The sequence below is a fragment of the Microcaecilia unicolor genome, chromosome 3 (assembly GCF_901765095.1).
Source record: "Microcaecilia unicolor chromosome 3, aMicUni1.1, whole genome shotgun sequence".
Taxonomy (NCBI): domain Eukaryota; kingdom Metazoa; phylum Chordata; class Amphibia; order Gymnophiona; family Siphonopidae; genus Microcaecilia; species Microcaecilia unicolor.
In genome coordinates, this window is record NC_044033.1 from 435,509,794 (window position 1) to 435,524,031 (window position 14,238).

General features: G+C 44.7%; 1 protein-coding gene across 3 annotated transcripts in view; it reads right to left on the bottom strand.

The window, feature by feature from the left end:
• Positions 1 to 14,238, bottom strand: part of TAF1B (TATA-box binding protein associated factor, RNA polymerase I subunit B) — a 385,284-nt gene that overhangs the window by 299,962 nt on the left and 71,084 nt on the right. For all 3 annotated transcript variants that reach the window (XM_030198879.1, XM_030198880.1, XM_030198881.1), the window contains exon 5: positions 6,787 to 6,882. In XM_030198879.1, the coding sequence (XP_030054739.1) occupies positions 6,787 to 6,882 (96 nt within the window). The remainder of the gene's footprint in view (positions 1 to 6,786; positions 6,883 to 14,238) is intronic.

The following is a 14,238-nucleotide window of genomic DNA, read 5'->3' on the forward strand; positions in this document are numbered from 1 at the left end:
TCACTGTTGGATTCCCTACATATGCAGAAAGAAGCCTAGAATCATGTTACACAGGCAACCATTGTGAACTTCTACAAGCGGGCAAGCTTTGTTAAGGATGTTGGAGAGGGATAAAACAGATGCAGCTGTTACAAACGCATCAGATGAACAGGTTATTGACATCCCAGCCGGTGTTACTGAAGAGGAGTTTCATCGCTACGTAGCTGTTCATTACGATCTACAAACAGCTGACGACAGCACTGATGTCGAGATATGCGCCTACACGCAGGCAACCATGGCTGATGATGGACCAGATGAAGAAATGAGCAGCGAGGCACATGCTGACGAAATTCAACAACCTCCTCCTGTCACTTTTGCATGAGCGCTGGAGAGTCTCAACACCGTGCGGGCCTATCTGGAGGCCACTGGATGTCAGTGCTATGACAGTTTTTACCGTCTGGCAGATGTCGTCTATGGAACTCACAGACCCAATAGTGTACAGACGACTATAACTGATTACTTTAAGTAGGCCTAACGTCAGTTAACGGAGACTGTATACTGTACATATAATAAACAGTACTGTACATATGTTTATCAGATGTCAAGCTTCATTGGGTCACAACGGTTAAGTGCACGCTCCGGTTAACTGCATGCATTTCTTTGGTCCCAGACCCTTGCACTTAAGCGGATTGCACTGTATATACATTTTGTGTTATTGTTTACATAGTTATTTACTGTTTGTACACAGTGTTTCTTGTGACCCCTGAGGCAGGTGACTGTGTCCAAAGAAACATGGACCCATGTCGGGTCATTCTACTGGTGCTTTATAAAGAACTTCCGAATATTTCCTCCCAGGTTAGAAGTCATTATGTTGCCCTTTCCTCCTGTGTTGTTTCTCTGTAACCTCTTCCACCTTCTCTCCAAAAAGGTCATCACTCCAGAAAGTCGGGTCCACCAGATCCAAGTCAGAGACACACAGCCATGAGAGTCTGTGCATCGCTATACTCTGAGCAGAAATCGTGGATGCCACATCAAAAGTATCGTATGTGCCCCTGGCCAGGAATATACAACACGCCTTCTGCTGCTTGGCCAGCTGACAAAGAGATTTGGCCTGCTCCTGTGGGACAGAACCTGCCAAATCAGTCATACTGCACACCAAATGCCGCAAGTAGAGGCTCATCTAGAGCTGGTATGACTGTATACGGTATATGAGCATTGAGGCCCAATACATCTTCTGCCCAAATGAGTCCAGAGTTCGAGCTTCTCTGCCTGGGGGTGCTGGAGCAAAGTCTCTGGAATTTCTTCTTTCCTCCTCGAAACTAACTACCTGTTCCTCTGATCCTATTCCCACCCATCTACTTAACACTCTCTCTCTCTCCTACTGTCATCCCGTTTATCTGTCATATCCTCAATTTTTCACTGTCCACTGCAACTGTTCCTGATGCCTTCAAACATGCCGTAGTCACACCACTCCTTAAAAAGCCTTCATTGGACCCTACCTGCCCTTCCAAATATCGCTCCATCTCCCTCCTCCCTTTCCAATCCAAGATACTTGAACGTGCAGCTCACCGCCATTGCCTTGACTTTCTTTCATCTCAAGCTATTCTTGATCCACTTCAATCTGGCTTTCGCCCCCTTCATTCAACAAACACCGCTTGCTAAAGTCTCCAATAATCTGTTCCTGGCCAGATCCAAAGGTCTCTATTCTATCCTCATCCTTCTCGATCTATCTGCTGCTTTTGACACTGTTGATCACAGCCCACTCCTTGATAAGCTGTCCTCACTTGAATTTCAGGGCTCTGTTCTTTCCTGGTTTTCTTCTTATCTCTCCCAGCGTACCTTTAGTGTATACTCTAGTGGATCCTGTCAGTTGGTATACCTCAGGGATCTGTCCTGGGACCTCTTCTTTTCTCCATCTATACTTCTTCTCTTGGTACTCTGATCTCATCCCAAGGTTTTCAGTATCATCTTTACACTGACTCCCCCCAGATCTACCTCTCCACACCAAATATCTCAGCCGAAATCCAGGCCAAAGTATCAGCCTGCCTGTCTGTCTGACACTGCTGCATGGATGTCTCAGCGCCATATGAAACTAAACATGACCAAGACTGAGCTTCTTATCTTTCTCCCTAAACCAACCCCTCCTCCTCCCCCATTCTCTATTTCTGTGGATAACACTCCCATCCTTCCTTTCTCATCAGCTCGTAACCTTGGGGTCATCTTCAACTCTTCCCTCTCCTTCTCTGCACATATTCAATAGACTGCTAAAACCTGTCGTTTCTTTCTCTATATTATCACCAAAATTCGCCCTTTCCTTTCTGAGCACACTACCAGAACCCTCATCCACACTCTTATCACCTCTCGCTTAGACTACTGCAACATGCTTCTCACAGGTCTCCCACTTCAATCTGTTCAAAATTCTGTTGCATGACTTATATTTCGCCAGTGTCGTTATGCTCATACTAGCCCTCTCCTCAAGTCACTTCACTGGCTTCCTATCCGTTACCACATACAGTTCAAACTCCTCTTATTGACCTATAAGTGCATTCACTCTGCAGCTCCTCAGTACCTCTCCACTCTCATCTCTCCCTACATTCCTCCCCGGGAATTCCATTCACTGGGTAAATCTCTCTTATCTGCACCCTTCTCCTCCACTGCTAACTCCAGACTCCGTTCCTTTTATCTTGTTGCACCATATGCCTGGAATAGGCTTCCTGAGCTGGTACGTCAAGCTCCATCTCTGGCCGTCTTCAAATCTAAGCTAAAAGCTCACCTTTTTGATGCTGCTTTTAACTCCTAACTCTTGTTCACTTGTTCAGAACCCTTATTTTATCATCCTCACTTTAATATTCCCTTATCTCGTTTGTCCTGTTTGTCTGTCCTAATTAGATTGTAAGCTCTGTTGAGCAGGGACTGTCTCTTCATGTTCAAGTGTACAGCACTGCGTACATCTAGTAGCGCTATAGAAATGATAAGTAGTAGTAGTAGTAGTAATTTCTGGCCCGTTTGAGAGCGGATTCCACCACCAGAGAATGATGAGGCAACTCTGGCTTATCAAATCCAGTAAACTCTGAATCTGATACATGGTGTCAATCTTCTTACGGAAGACAGGAACAGAGGGGTGTCCCAATTCTTCACATGAACATCAAGTAAGAACTTGTGAAGTGGGACATCACAGCCTCTCTAGGTGGAGAGTCGTAGTCCAGGACCTCGAACATCTCAGCCCTCCGTCTCCAGCTGCCATTTCCTCTATAAAAGCAGTGAAGGAGAAACTCTCTGGTGGAGACTTTCACCTCTCCTCTGGTGGGAAGGGGTCTCATGGGATACCATAGGACTCTTCCTCTGAGAAGTAGCTTTGATCATCATCATACGCCCATGAGCGGTCCTAATCGGTGTCAGCAAAACACTCCTCATTGGAAGGCCGAGACCAAGCCTGCCTCAGGTAGGAGGAACTAAGTTCCTGCCTTGAATGGCGTCAAGACGCAGGCTCCACCCTTGACTTTGGTGAAGCTTCCTCCATCGACGTTGAGGGAGTAACGCACACAGCACCAGTGTCGGTGATCTCACTGCAGGCTGAGGCATGGCTGGCGAATGCAACCCTAATGCCAATGCACTCTGCTGTAGAAGCCCCGCCAAGAGCTCTTGGAGCATGGCCCAGATCCACTCATCGAAGGGCGACATCAGGAAAGGCTGGGGTTTGGAGTAAGAGTCAGCTTGCTGAAATGCCAGTGTTGACTCTGGTACCAGGTCTCAGTTACATGGAGATTTTTGCACTCGCACCTCCTCGATGGAGGAGATAGAGCTCCTCCTGGTGCTGATACTTCTTGGGTACCGGACCTCTCTGTGCCCTGGTGCTTCCAGCATCATGCATCGAGGGAGGGATCAATGCTTGTGCTTCTTGGCCTTTGCTCACTGCCGAGCATCAACACCCCTCAGTGCCGATGAGGACAATGTTGAATCCTCCCACCTCCTCAGCGTTGGGTCCGATGCCTATTGGTCCCAGGGGCCCTGCACAGTGATCAGCACTGAGGCAGTTGGAGACCTGCTTGATGTACATCCACTCCCAGTGTCAGACATAGATCTAATAGCCATGGGGACTGATGAATTCGATGTAGGTGCAAGTGCCAACGTCGATGCCGATGATTTGTACCTGGCTACAAAAATTCTGTTTCTGAGCCTCACTGGGCTGGTGTTCAGGTTCCTGCTGCTGGCAACTCACACAGTTTACAGGCCCTTGAAGGTGGGAGGGGGAAGAAAAGAAGGAGCAATGCTGGACCTGTGGGGATGGGTGAGAGAGAGACCAGGCAGGTGTGGAGAGAAAGGGAGAGATGCTGGACTGAAGGAAGAGGTGAGAGATGCCAAACCTGGGGGGGGGGGGGGGGGAGTAGCTTTACCCAGAGGGTTTTTTGCTGGACAAATACGAAGTCTTTGGGCAGAATTCGAGAGGGGCCCGACAGTTTCTTCGGAAAGCGAGTATCATAGGAAAAAAGCTTATCTTGTCCGCATGGTTGCAGGCGGAGCCACCAGACTTTTGGCACTGGAGGAATCGCTTGCATGAGTTGTTGCTACAGGAGCACAGGGCGGTGGGATTCTCCCCAAGGAGGTGGAAAGTTTTCTTGGGAATATGGGAACCGTACATACAAACACTAGCACCCAAAGCACACAGCTTTATACTAAATCATCTTTGATTTTTTATTTTTTTTTTTAGTTTTGAGGGGGGGTGGAGGGTGGGGATGATAGTGCTGGAAAACAAGACTTGAGATATGTATGAGCGTAAGGTTACTGGAACAGTAAAGCCACAGTCAATCTTAGCGCCTTCCTTGGTGGGGGTATCAAGGAGAAAGGACTGTTGTTGGTTTTGGGAGGAATGCTCTGTTGTTCCACTACGGCTTCTGTGATGCTAAGTATCATATGTCCTTTAAAGATGAGACCGGGTATAAGGGGAACAGGGAAGGAAGGGGAGGGAGGAGGGGGGGAACAATAATAACTATTGTTAAATGAAGGTGGTATAATTGTGTGTTCTATAGTACTGTTAGTTAATGATAAAGAATATACGCACCTGAAGAAATTTAATATTATTGACTGTTTTATTTGAAGTGATGTCAATAAAAATGTTAAAACATAAAGAGTAGCTTTAGAGAAACAAATGAGTGTTTTCACAGATAAATGTTTGCATAGTTTACTAAGAAGAGACAAAAACTTCAAACTGCTTAAACTATGTAAACATTCATTTGTCTCACTGAAGCAGTTCTTCGCAAAATATTGACCATACTGAAGGCTCATAAAGTAATTTACTTTAAATACAAGTTTTGTTTTTAATTTATATGCCTTGATATGAGTATTTTTTTAATAAGCTGCAATTGAAATATGCAATGTTTGAAAACCTAGAGATACTTGGGGGTCCTTTTACTAAGCTGCAGGAAGCGCTAGCACTTGATTACCACAACTTAAAAGTGCTTTCCACGGGACATGCTCAGGCATCCTGCAGTAAGATCCCAATCTGTGCGTGCAAACTGCACACTGAAGAAAATTGTTATTTTTCCGTGGAGGGGGCGGGTCTCTCTGCTAATCAGTTAGTGCATCTACATTACCGCATAATTAGCGCAGGAATAGCGTGTGAGCCCTTACCACCTATAAAATAGGTGGCAGTAAGAGCTTGTGCGCTAATTTTGTTAATGGCCACACACTAATGGCAACATTAGTGCATGACCATTAATTAGAAAAAATTGGCTTTTTTCTGGCTGTGGAAAAAATGGCCTTAGCGTACAGGAAAATCCCACCTAAGGCCAACTTTTCCCACAGCTTGCTAAAAGGACCTCCTTAAAAAGTTTTGATATTTAATGACCAGGATTAGTTCTTTGTTTCTGTATTAGCAAATTGGACAAATGTCTAAGGCATAAATGTTTAGGGGACCCTTTCATATGTGCTCATGACTCAGGAGACCAGGAATGCCAACTGTCTGGCATTTTTCAAGATTCTGTAGATTTCTGCATTAGTGTCCAGAAGCTAGAAGGATGGTTAAAGTGTGCAGACATACATTTACAAGAGTTATCTTTGAACAGGAAAGTGAGATCATAAGGAAAATAAAATGTAAATTTAAAAATATATAATCACTAAATAAATAAGTAATTAAATTCTCACAAAGTCCACCATATCGAAGGTTCAGCAATATAAGTAAGGTGCAATCATACAGAGATAACATTAATAGGAAACATTAAAACTCAGTTCAGTCAACAATTTAAACAACCAATGCCAGTTTAAGAATGAGAAATAGCAGATTAGCCTAAACAGAAGCAGATGACCCTATCGGTATTTTATCAGCAGGAAACACTGATATTTGGGAAACATCAAAAATACATACTTAGCATCCCTGTATTTGATCTTGCATGGATATTTTCAAAGAAATGGTGCCCCAATTTGAAGTACTTTAAAGCAAAGAATCAAAAATTGCAGTCATTTCTTCTGGGTGGCACATGCCACATCTGAAAAGATGTGAATTTTCAAACCAATGAAAAGAAGATCTTTTAGGAAAAATCTTCTCAATATACCATCTTGATCCATGTCCAAAGATAATTAAACTATTAATATAGAAGGTATAGCTTGCTGTTCAATAGAAGTCTCTAAGAATGTTGTTAGTCCCTTATCTTTAACTTTAGGAATCTGTTCTAAACAATCAATTGAAACTCCAGACAGTGAAAGAGAATACCACCTGGTGTGGCAGCTCCAGGAGGGCCGGATGAAAAGACACCAGAAAACACTAGTATGACAGACAAGATGTGTAATTGCATTCATAAGCTTTCTACTTACAGCACATTCTCTACTCCTTGTGTGAGCCAGTGTTTTGGAATATGCTTGTTTGCTCTTCTGCAGATACCGTCTCCAAAAATTGCACAGGACTTCATCCTGAGTAAAGACATCAATTGTTCAGTATGAATCCAAATTTATAGCACCATTTCTAAAGTCACAAGCAGCTCATAAGTACATAAGTACATAAGTACATAAGTAGTGCCATACTGGGAAAGACCAAAGGTCCATCTAGCCCAGCATCCTGTCACCGACAGTGGCCAATCCAGGTCAAGGGCACCTGGCACGCTCCCCAAACGTAAAAACATTCCAGACAAGTTATACCTAAAAATGCGGAATTTTTCCAAGTCCATTTAATAGCTGTCTATGGACTTGTCCTTTAGGAATCTATCTAACCCCTTTTTAAACTCCGTCAAGCTAACCGCCCGTACCACGTTCTCCGGCAATGAATTCCAGAGTCTAATTACACGTTGGGTGAAGAAAACTTTTCTCCGATTCGTTTTAAATTTACCACACTGTAGCTTCAACTCATGCCCTCTAGTCCTAGTATTTTTGGATAGCGTGAACAGTCGCTTCACATCCACCCGATCCATTCCACTCATTATTTTATACACTTCTATCATATCTCCCCTCAGCAAATTTTCTTCTCTCTGCAGTAGTAGTGTCAGATGCTTTGAAAATAGCCTTTGCCTCCTGCTTCATGACCGTTTGCATTAAAATTTAGTATGGGTAAATATTTATGGAGCAGACAAAGAACCAAGTTGAATCCCAAGCAATTAAAGGTTATTTGCTTGAGTCCCAGGAGAAGAGAAGAAACACAAGCTGAGTGATAACTGTGTAAAATTAGCAACAGAGGAGTGGCCTACTGGTCGGAGGAATGAGCTGCATATCAGGGAAATCTTACTTTATGCCTATCTCCAATTGTCTCAAACACCTTCTTCGGTGTCCTTTTACTAAGCTGTGTTCCCAACACAGCAAAAAATGGAGTACCACAGGACACATCCAGGCATCCTGTGATAACTGTGTAACCTATGCACGCTAACCGCAAGCATGTTAGGGGCAGAATGGACGTTCCTGTGCTAACTAATTAGCACAAGGATTATTCAGGAATCCTTACCACCTACAAAATAGGTGACAGTAAGTGCTCTTGCAGTAATTTTGAAAAATGGCCACATGCTAATGACATTATCACATGGCCATTAATGCAAAAAATGAAAATCAAGGTTTTTAGGGCCACTGTCAAAATGACCTTAGCATACGGGAAAGACCTGCATAAAGGTATTTTTCCTGCAGCTTAGTAAAAGGACTCCTTAGGCTAGAAGTACTTATGGGCATGATATTTACCTTACTTAAAAGTATTATAATTTTAAAAATTATACTATGCTTTCATTGACCAGAACATACAAACCAAATCACAAAATTAAAATAATAATATAAAACAAAAATAGCAAAAAAATGGGGGGAAAAAACATAAGCAAATCAATATTATTATAGAATTCAACTCAAACATAAATACAGCTTCTATTCTTAGGTGGTTATAACTAGAGAATGACACGGGAACAAAGTTTCTCCCCATCCCTGCAGGCTCTATCCCTATCCCCACCATATCCTTGCGGGCTCTAGCTCCATCCCGTCCCTGTGGGCTCTTGTCCTTATTTGCAAAAGCCTCGAACATTTATGATTTTATATTTAAATATTTTTATTAAAGTATAAAAAGGAACAATATTCTGTACAACTGTTGTTTATAAATCACAAATAGAAAACAAGAACAACAAGAAGCAAACATAATCCCCCCACCCCCACCCCTCTGCCACTCTCTACCCTTCCAGCTCCAACAATAGCTGACTTTTACTATCCCAAAGAATCCTAATCCACCCTGTTAAAATGTCCAGGAGTACTGTAGCTCCGCCCCCCCACGCCTGGGTGTGATGTAAGGTAGAAACAGGATTCCGGTTTGCCTGATGTCAGTAGTCGTGGCAGCTTTTCCGGAACCCAGCACCCAGGAATGGGGAGAGGACCACAAAAACTAACCTCGTCACCTACCTTCGAAGGATAGGTGAGGAAATATAAACTAAATTCAGGATTTCTCCCTATTTCTTTGGAGGCAGTAAAGCAAATTAGATTGTCTGAAACAATATAACAAGTTTATTTAAAACATTCTTCTCTCTTTTATAATAAGCAACAAATGAATTCCTCTTTACATCAGAACCGCCCCCCCCCCCCCCCCCCAATGTTATCTTTGTATCTTTCCAAACAGGTTTTCCATTAATAACTTTATTTTACTTGTTTTCTCTCTGCAGAGACCTCCTTTGTCATTAAAGAGCACTTATTAGATAAGTATCCCCTCAACTATACATTCATAAATTTCTCAAAACAAACATGAAATATATTTTCTTTTGCTATAACCCTTAAGAATTGATTCTTTGGGTATTATTTCTTCTATTCACAGATATCTCCAACTGCTCATCCACTATCACCGAAGAATAAGGTAAGTATGATTTTCTTTCAACTTTCCCTTTTCCCTTTTTAGATTTTCCCTGCTTTCCCAAAGTCACTTAGCTGAGGCAGGTTTTCTCTCGTTGGTGTGTAGCATAGACTTTCTTGCGTGGGGGCAAGTGTTGTTTTCCGGAACTTGTAGGAGTATTTGCGGTGATCTCATCCACCCGGTGTGCACATGAGAGCACCTTTACAGCCAACATGGACGCTGCAACCTTTCACCTATATGTCTGACTACCAACTGTGCAGAAGTCAGCATTTCAGCTTGTAATAGATTTACTGAAGCCTGCACCACCTCCAAGGTCACTCTGTATCGGGGGAGAATGCATGTCCCTGAGAGAGAGAGAGCTTACGAGATAAGACGGACAATGGAAGCTTCATACAGATGCTGGGAGTACATGGTGGGATTATTTCTGATTGGCTCCCAGAAAACTGATGGGTCGGAGAAGCGGGAACAGAAGGAGAAGAAAGTTAGTTGGCGGGAAGAACGGAGGAAGAACAGAAGAAAAGAAGAGGAGAGGACTTGCATTTCTGCAAGCACCTGATTTACCTGAGAGACTTACTGATAATACCTGGCAAAGCTTTTCCCCAGGTTACAGCTGTCTACAGGATCTATACTGAGTCTGTATCATCTGTTGCTGAGCAAGACAAGTGCATCACCTAAGCTCGTGGGACCTTGCTGAGACATTCAGCTGAGGTATCGGAAGGAACCTGATCTGGTGACCGGAACGGTGAGATCATAGCTTACTTCTTTCAGGCTGGGTTAGATAATTGGTCTGTGCTCGGACCCATCAGATGCGTGACGTCAGGATTTATGATCTCTACTCGCTGTTAGCCTAGTATAAGATTTGTGTGGTAATCATTAGGATCTCGGTATTGTGTTTATCTGTCATTACAGATTAGCCACTAGGATAATCATAGTTATTCTCTATATTTTTGGTATCATTGTGCATGCAATCAGGAATTGCTGATGCTATAAGCTGATAAGGATTTTTCTATATTTTTGTATATAACACTGTATAAATAAACTAATATATTCCATTGGTCTGTCCGTTATTTGCCATGTAGCGAATGTCGGGCGGAGGCCACACCCCCTAGACATAAGCGAGTACGTATGTAGGAATTGGCCTCTTACAAAATCTATATAACCACCTACAAATTGGGGGCTCGTCCGGGATGGTTGGTGCAAGAATAGCAGAAGTTAAAACTTTTCTGGGTCTTTTCAGAAAGCTGGTTTGACCTTCTGTTTCTCTTTGCACGAACTGCAGTTCCAACCTAGCTGACGGCAGACCTTTGTTTATACAGCTGTGTTTTATTGCTGTAATTGGTTGACAGATTTATTACTCTGAGCTCCAAAAGAGAAATAACGGTTTCTCTAACTCTCTGTCAGGAAGGAAAATAGGGTGTGTTTAGTCTTTAACATGGCGACCGGCACGGTTGGCACATTGCCTGAAATGCTCCTAAGTGAACAGGAGAAGGGCGTGCTGAAAATATTACTGCCACTCTCTCATAGTAAGACGAAACCAGCACCTCCTACAGTAGAGTCTGTACGTGCTTTATTTAGTAGCAGTTCACCGAATAGCTCAGAAGTATATGCTACGGTTTTAAATACAATTATAAAAGAGAAACAGCATTTGTCACAATGGATGCTTTGTGAACTGGGCGTGTCTCTTTTGGCAGTTAAAGACTCTTTGATGAATGAGATAAGAGAGGTATCTGTACCTCTAACAGATCGCATAGCGGATTTGCAGTTAGATTTGTCCCAGACTAGGGAAACTGTCCAGGAGCGAGACAGCGAGTTAGCTGCATTACGAGTTGATTTAGAGACTGCCAAATCTGCTTTAGCAGGGACCAATGTAAGCCCCGCCCCACCTCACTCCTCTGAAGAGATGTGTACGGAGTGCCAGACACTGGATGATAAGTGTAAAACTTTGCAGTGTGACCTATCTGATTGTGAAGCACGTAATTACACATTAAAGCAAGAAATTGCCCAGTACCTCGTGTCTTTTGATTCGTTGCAAGAGAAATTTTCTCGTTTGACTGGTGCTTTACACATCCAGACTAGGGAAACAGATAAGTTGCAGACATTATATCGGGAGCTAAAACAGGTCTCAGAAGGTGTTCAGAGTGAGTTGCGCAGGGAGCTAGTGACCACTCAAGAAGAATCTGTGTCTGTGTTTCAAGATTGGCACGCCGCCAAGCTAGAGTTGGCTGAGTTAAAAGAGAAGCAGGAAACAGTCTCACTGCAATTACAATGTACAGTGAAGGACAGAGATTCATTGTCTAAAGCATTAGATGAGTGCACTGTAAAGATTTCCACAATGCAGCAAGAGCTTACGCACATGGCGCAGGAAGAAGTACCGTATACCTTAGAGTTCCCCGACAGTTTTGCTGCGGGTCACCCAAGCCCGGCTCCCGAAATGAACCGTTACGTGAGCCGGGAGGGACCCGAGTTAAACACACCCATTGGGGGCATGGCTTCGGCTCTTTCCCGCCCCTCTGTACAATCCAGCCCCATAGTGGCTGGTGACCGAAGCAGCAGACCCGAGACAGTGACACACCCATTGGGGGCACGGGATCAGGGACGGCCTGCTGAAATCATCAGCTCACTTGGTCAGGTGCCTAGCTCAGGGTTTCAGCCTTCGGCAGATCCACCCAGTTTTAGCAATACACCTGCCCCGAGGTTCTCTACACCTGGTAGTGATCAGCGGCATGTCAGGCCGGAACCCAAGAAAGGAATGTCTATGGAGAGGCAAGCATATATTATAAAGATGCTACACACCGTAATAGCGCCTTTTAAAGAGTCTGCCGCGGTATCCATAGAAACCCATCTTAAGGCAGTGCATGAACTCCTGCAGACCATGCACGTCTCTTCTGAGGATGACATCAGAGCCCTCCTCAAATGGACCTTTAGCACCGAGTGCCATGAAGTTCTAGATTTGATCATGTCCGATAACCCCGATTTACGGTCAGTGGAGCAAGCCTTAGCGAAGCGCTACGGTCTCTTTGCCAACTCTCTTGAAGCTAAGCGTGCAGCGTATACTATTAGTTGTAATCCGGAGGAGAGTCCGCGGGAGTGGGCCCATCGCTTGAAGCGTGCATTTTACCAAGGGGGGGTGCCGCCTGATTCTAAAGATCTTGAATTTGGTGATTTCAGGGAACTTTTTATACAGGGTCTGCCTGATCCGATAAAGATTCCCTTGGCAGGAAAAAACGCAGAACCCTATTCCAGCCTTCTAAAGCAGGCTGAAGGAATTTTTGAAATCTGCCGCGCCAAGCCAATCGCAGAGACTCCGAAACCGGCATCCAAGAGTCGCAACAGGGTGATACCACCCGCCGTTTGTGCGGTCACTTCCACGCTTTCTCTGGAAAACAAAGCGCCGAGACCAACTACGCCGCCGGGCTCTCAGGCCCTGCCGCGGGATGCAGCGCCTCCTATTGCACAGGAGGGACAGCAACAACCTAAAAAGAAGCGGTTTAATCAGAAGAAGTGAAATGCAGAGAAGATCCGTGCTATGCAAGCTCAGCTGGACCAATTGATGGCAAGATGTTCAATCGCGGAGTCTAGCAGTGTACCTAAGACACCTTCATCTCATAAAAAGGTCAAATTCCAGAAGCAGAAGGACCAGTCTTCTAGACCGCCGACCCCTCCGGGGCTGAGTGTTAAATCTGTTGAGGTGGAACAGCCATCCTCTTCGGAGGAAGAACAAGCATGACTAGACGTAGCCACAAAACCTGTTACCGCAAGCGTCCCCACTGTCCACGTGGATGCGTTGTCGTCCATCAGTGAGGAGTCCCCCGTGAACCATGCTGCGTCGCAGCCCTCGAACCCGGAAGGGCCTCTTTCAAAAGACTCATCCCAGGAAGTCAGGTATTTTCTAGGTAAGCTTATATCTAAAGGTTACAGATATACCGTGGAGTTGTTAATTCAACAAGTACTTTCCTGTGAAGGTCTCCTGGATACAGCATCAGAGGTGACTTTGGTCACCCAGGGCCTGTTTCAGAAACTCGAGGCATCTCTAGGGGGGGGTCAGGATGTGCTGCATGTCACACCGTGCGACTTGTCACTGGTGGCCTATGGCAATCAAAGTATTGGAACTGTGGGACAGGTTTGGCTATCTTTACAGCTTGGACAGATGACCGTCAGGCACCCTGCCATCATCACTACCAGTGAGGGTGAAGAATTTCTGATTGGAAATGACCTTTTGAAGAGATTTCGGCCTGTTTTGGATTATGACGAGGAAACGATCTGGTCTAAAGTCACTCGACCCCTTAAATATGTGCGAGGGAGATACTGGCGTACAGTCGGTGATGCCAACTCTGTGGAGCTACAGGACACTCCCCTGCGGACTGATCTCCGGTGTTCCGCGGATCCGCCCATGCGGGAGCCTCCGTTGACAGAGGCACCAGAAGGGGGTCAGAAGCATGAAGAGCTGGTGCAACAAGCGGACCATCTAGAGATTGTGTCACAGGACTCAGCATCACTTGACATCTCATCTCCTATCTCTGGTCCTGATTTTGCTCATCCTTGCAAGGTGACTGTCATCACCCAGAAAGGTGATGAATTCACCATACCAGTTCAGGTGGCTAACACCCAATTGCTTCAAGCTACTTTACTGTTCACTAGTGATCTCTCCTACATCAGTGACTCGTTGTACAGCCAAATTCGTAAGTCTGTACAACTTCCCTTCAGCAGATGTTCCTCTACTTCGGTACAGGTACCGGGACAAGGCTCCAAGCCGCTTGACGGAATATGTGGCCTTCCCTTGACTGTGGGAAAGAAGACATTCACTCACCACTTCTCTATTGTCCGGGGCTTGAGGGAACCCTTATGTTTGGGGTCAGATTGCCTTGCACGACTGGGAGTTTATGTGGACCTGGTGAATCTAGTCCTGTGGAGTAGAATGCAGAACAACCCAGTGGAACTTGAACCTACGGCTGTTTGTTTGAAGTCTGGAC